Genomic DNA, 5,560 nt, shown 5'->3' on the forward strand with positions numbered 1-5,560 from the left:
TTTTGTTATTTCGAGCTGCGACTCAACTAGGTTTTGCAGTCTTAGGTTGTTAATACGAGGAATCTCACCGACAGCTCTCATAGCCGAGGCTTCTACCTTGTTGTAACGCTCATACGCGAATTCGGAATAAGACACATCTTGTTCTTTTTTACGATTTCTTATTTCTTTTCGTCTTTACTTTCGTGTTTTGATTGTTTGGCGTGTGGTTTAGCAGATATCCGGGACCTCTGAGAAATTAGACTTTTCCTAACTTTCCTAATTTAACCGGAAATCGACAGTTCGAATTTCGGTTCCGACAGTTTGCGCAAGAAGGAGAGGGGTACGGATCAATCTAACTCTCAGCCACAACACGCTCAATCAGACATGTCAACTGACAACACGAACAACATGCAGACTCCTCTCAGCGGAGGAAGCAACGACGATCAAAACACTCCAGTAGCAGCCGTGTCTGGAGCCAACGCAACAGCTAACGCCGCGACGCTCGAGGAGTTCAAAAAGATGTTCTCTGCCAACGAAAAGAGGTCAGGAGAACATAACAAGCTCATGGGCACCTTGACGAAACAGGTCGAAGCCTTAACCGCAAGAACCCGTGCAGTCCTCCCTCGCGGATCTACGAAAATCCACGGAAGAAAACTCCACTTCGCAACCCCACTCGACAGGCCTGGAACATCGCGGGAACGTCCTTGGGGTCAAGATCCCAGCGAAACATCCCCTGCTGAGAAACGGAACTCTAAAAACCCTCCATCCCCCGCAAAGGACACAGAGGTCGATGAAGTCGAGCATGTCGCCTTGGATTCCAACGACGTCTCCAACGATACGGAAGAAGATGCTGACATACATCCAAGGAGAACCAGAAGCCGATCGGGTCGGGAAGACTCTTCGTTTGATAAACCAATGACGGAAGAGGATGAAAACCTCGACTGGGTTGAACAGGAAGAGTTAGCCGAAAAACAAACCGAGATCACTCGCAGCAAACGCCGACAATCTCGGAAATCTGCTGGCAAAAAATCGGACTTTCGCGACCTTCGCGATTACATAACTAAAACTGCAGTAGAAGTAAGGGCCGTAAAATCCCAGATCCATCATTGTACCAGTGCAGCCATATAAATCGATAGATTACTCGAGGGAGATCGGAAAACACCTTTCACTGCTCGCATCTCGGATACCAAGGTATCTGACCCGGGAAAAATCAAAGTACCAAAATATGATGGTACCGCCGATCCTAAAGCGCACCTTCAAGCCTTCCATATCACGATGGGAAGGGCCAGACTGAAGGAGAGAGAAAAGGACGCCGGTTACTGCCGTCTGCTCGTAGAAAATCTGGAAGGAGCGGCGCTCCAATGGTTCGCCCGCCTTAAGCAAAACTCCATCGGAAGTTTCCGCCAGCTCGCATAGGAATTTCTCAAAAAATATTCTATGTTCATAGATAGAGAAACGTCTGATGTCGATCTCTGGAGTCTATCCTAGAGGGAGGACGAACCTCTCCGTGAGTTCATAAGCCGATTCAAGCTGGTTATGTCAAGGGTTAGCGGAATAAGCAACAAGGTGGCCATAGACGCACAAAGAAAAACGCTCTGGTACAAGTCGAAATTCAGAAAATGGATAACCCTCGACAAACCGCAAACGATCCAGGACGCCCTTCACATGGCAACGGACTACATCATAATCAAAGAGGAAACAAAAGTTATGTCGCAAAAACATAAGCCGACTAAAACGTCCTCGAAAGATGCAGACCAAAAGACCAGAAAGAAAAACTCTCGTAACGATAAATACGTCCATTACGAAGGGGAAGAGCTTCAAGGTGTGCATAACTACGAAATCAACTCGGAACAAGGCAGAACCTCGGGCAATACGTGGACTCGCTATCCAGGGTACGACAAAAACACCTTCTGCGAGTTCCACCAGACCCGAGGGCACTCGACGACCAACTGCAAAGTCTTGGGGGCGAGGTTGGCCGCAAAGCTACTAGCCGGAGAGCTCTCCGAAGTAACCAGCGTTAAAGATCTCATCCTTGAGACCGATCGTCCTCCAAAGACCGACAAAAATCCACCCGCAGAAAATTCTCCTCGGAGAAGTCAAGCGGGGGATAAACGCGAAAGGAGATTGGATGACAAAGGAAACGATAACAATCGTCGCAGAGTGAACATGATCATCGGAGGATCACAGTACTGCAATGATACAATCTCGGCCATCAAGGCCTACCAGCGAAAAGCCGAGTCAAGCGCAAATTGGCCTACATGGTCCCCTCCCCGAGATGGTCAAAGTGACTCAATAACCTTCACTGAAGAGGAAGCCGGCGGAATCGATCAACCCCACTGCGATCCGCTCGTCATAGATCTCATCATACGAGATCTGGAGGTCGCAAGAGTCCTCATCGACACGGGGAGCACGGTTAATGTTATCTTCCGCGATACTCTCAAGAGGATGAACATCGAAATCGGGGAAGTTACCCCAACACCGAAACCATTGACGAGTTTTTTAGGCGAAACGTCAATGACTCTCGGATCGATCCAGCAACCGGTCATGGCCAAGGAAGTTACCAAGATCGTCAACTTCGCGGTAGTCGATCATCCCGCCATCTATAATATGATCATGGGAACCCCATGGCTGAATGCCATGAAAGCCGTTCTGTCTACATACCACATGGGCGTCAAATTCCCGACCCAGAGCGGGGTGGCAGCCATCTGGGGTTGTCAAAAATAGTCGCGACTTTGCTTTCTCCCAGAGCATAAGTTAAGACAGATCATAACTACCTCGATGGCAACTCGCAAACGCACGAAGTTAGCTCAACCCTCGGCCGAAAACACTTCAAAGAAAGACGTGCCGACTTCGTCTGCTGAAGCAAACACCTCGGACATTGAAACTCAGCCTGATTCCGAAGTCAACGCTACCACTCAACTGAAAAAGAAAAACCTGGACAAAGAAATCGACCCTGCCACAGTCGCGACGATTAAGGCGGTCAACACAGCACCAACTGCCGAGTAAAAACACTCGCGGCACGAAATAGAACTATGAGATGGCTTGATCTCCGAAGGGGGTACGTAGGCAGCTCGTCGAAAGACGAGTTAAGCTATCCCCCCCTCTAAAAGGGGGGGGGAGTGGGTATGTATACTCGTATACTCCCACGTTTTAAAACATGCATTATTGTACTCGAGCTTTTTAAAACTTTTACTACAATACGCATGTTATGAACTCTTACGCTTCAAAATCTCTACAAACATTAAATTCTTGTTAACGGCCGTATCTGGTCCAAATCGCAAAACATTTGCAGACCCTTTCAGAACTTAAAACAAACGTATAGTCTTCGAAATAACAGCGAGACGTCGCCAAAGTTAGAATCGAAACTATACGACCAACTGTCAAAACGCGACAATAAAATTTCAACGAATATTTTCATCCTGCTCATCGATTGGCCCCGACGAACACATCAGCCGTCTTAACAAACGCACCCTGATCATTCTGATCCTCAAACATCCGACACAAGGATAAAAGCGCGCTACATAAAAAAACCGAAATTTTGGTCAAGCACTTCCAGTTGGCTTAAAAACTTTCTCGGGAGAGATGCTCGATTCATACCATACAAGTCGTATAAGCCGAGAACCTATCGCGGACTTTAAATCGGTACGAATCAGGTTGAAATCGCAACAGGAAAATCGATAGCCGGCTAGTCACCGCATAAACCTTAAAACCGAAAGTAAACCAAGTCTTGCCATAAACCCAGCACACTGGTCTCTAACATCTCAAGACATGATATCTAAAAAGTGATACGAGATCTTAAAACATGTCTCTCCGTCCACATCTTAACATTCATGAAAATTTCGTAAAAGTAAATAAACGATTTTTACGGAAATTCACATCTCGAGCGAACCGACAGATTGAATGTCTCATTAGAAGTAAATATGAGACGATACCTCATCTTTATTTCAGACATACTCAGAACACAGTACTTGGATAAATACTCATCATATAAAACCGCAAAGCGGTAGGGATTCAAAGCCACCAACGGCCAGTCCCGATAAAAACGAAGCGGCCAAACAGGCCCACACAAAGTCTCAACGTAAAGGCCACACTCGGCCAGACACAGATAATAAAGGCCACACTCGGCCAGACACAGATAATAAAGGCCACACTCGGCCATGAACACAAGAAAAGAGGTAAATCGCTCCCCGACAAATACTAACTTCGATACTCACGAATCAAAGTTAAAATTCCCAGACAAGGAAGCTCCGAATGCATCCGCGGGATAGTTCACTTCCTCGTCGTCACCAGCAACCTTGGTCGCGACCTCCTCCGTATCGGGAGAAACCGGGATAGGATCCCAAAATTCCTGAATCCTCCTATCAATCGGGGGAATAAGCGCCTCAGCATGGGCATGATCATTCATCCCACCTTTCATGGTTCCCATCTCATCCTCGAAAACAAAGTCGTCTTTCTACGTCTTACAGAGTGTACCAACTGAACCACGACACTCTCAAAAATCGCCCACCAAGGATAAGCCTCCTTAAGGTTTCCGTACTCGGCTTTGAATTGAGAAGCACGGTTTCTCATCATCTCGACAATCTCTCTCCTACCTCACCTTTCCGCTTGACAGATGGCCTTGGCATGATTCTTGGCAAGTTTCGAATCTCGCTCTAAAAATTTGTTCTGAACACGCGCAAGGTCTTTCTCCACTTTCTCTGCTTTGAAGCGATAGACCATGGCCTCCCTCTGGCTCGTCTCGAGAGCTGAGCCAAGCATGTTCAGACCCTGCAAAAACAACTAACGCGTTTAGAAAGGAAAAACACATGATCCTATCAGCAGAGTTCCTAAAGAAGAGAGAGACTGACCCCAATGATTATGCGAGATCCTTCCGCGACTACCTTGGACCTTCCCGTTTCAACCACAGACGGAGGAGGATCGAAACTCGAGGGTAAGCCAAAGAAGTCGTCAAAATCTGGGATAGGCGCCTCGCTCGAACCACTACCATCACCAAAAGCAAGGTCTGGATCCCATCCTGGAATAATAAAGTCATCCACGGAAAACTCTATGTCCCCAAGATCAATGCATTTACCCTTAGAGAACCTCACGTTTGCCTCCTCCGTGGGAACATCGCGAGGAGCAAGAACATCGGGCTCAGAATCACTATTTGCTTGAACCCCCTTTCCAAGGTTAGGATGCATGAGTCTCAACGCCTTGCGAAGTCTCCTTGGCGTGAAGAAAGTACAGAAGAACGGACCATTCCTAAGGAAATCCCTCACTTTGATCACATCTTCGGGAAATGAGGGAAGCGGGTTGAAGAAGGGACTGCCATTCGGCTTGCTCCGAAACAATGGGATGCAATTCTCTTTGACAGATGCAGCGTTTATACGGACGAAAAAGAAGAACTTCGACCACGAGTTAGAGTTGGAAATGAACCCCATAATCACTGTCATATATGTCCGAGGGACCAACCGGTAGAGGTCCGGCTTCGAGACAAGTTGCAGCCTAAAGATCGCTTAAAAATGGTCAGCGGTAAGGGAGAGACCATGCTCGTAGCTCAGGATCACGATGCCGATGAGATGCTTAAGGCTGGTGGGATTCA

General features: G+C 47.3%; 1 protein-coding gene across 1 annotated transcript; it reads left to right on the plus strand.

Moving 5' to 3' along the window:
* The first annotated feature begins 1,686 nt into the window (after positions 1–1,686).
* On the plus strand, positions 1,687–2,703 carry LOC106403455. Its single transcript, XM_013844282.1, has 2 exons — positions 1,687–2,139; positions 2,197–2,703. Exons 1-2 carry the CDS (start codon positions 1,687–1,689, stop codon positions 2,701–2,703), a joined length of 960 nt encoding a protein of 319 aa, XP_013699736.1.
* The last annotated feature ends 2,857 nt before the right edge of the window (positions 2,704–5,560 follow it).

The sequence above is a fragment of the Brassica napus genome, chromosome C6 (genome assembly GCF_020379485.1).
Source record: "Brassica napus cultivar Da-Ae chromosome C6, Da-Ae, whole genome shotgun sequence".
Taxonomy (NCBI): Eukaryota; Viridiplantae; Streptophyta; class Magnoliopsida; order Brassicales; family Brassicaceae; genus Brassica; species Brassica napus.

Bases quoted from the DNA above. Each gene is read 5' to 3' on its own strand.
- LOC106403455 (XM_013844282.1), top strand. From the start codon at position 1,687: ATGTCGCAAAAACATAAGCCGACTAAAACGTCCTCGAAAGATGCAGAC. The intron at 2,140-2,196 runs GTGAACATGATC...TCGGCCATCAAG, and splicing joins ACGATAACAATCGTCGCAGA to GCCTACCAGCGAAAAGCCGA.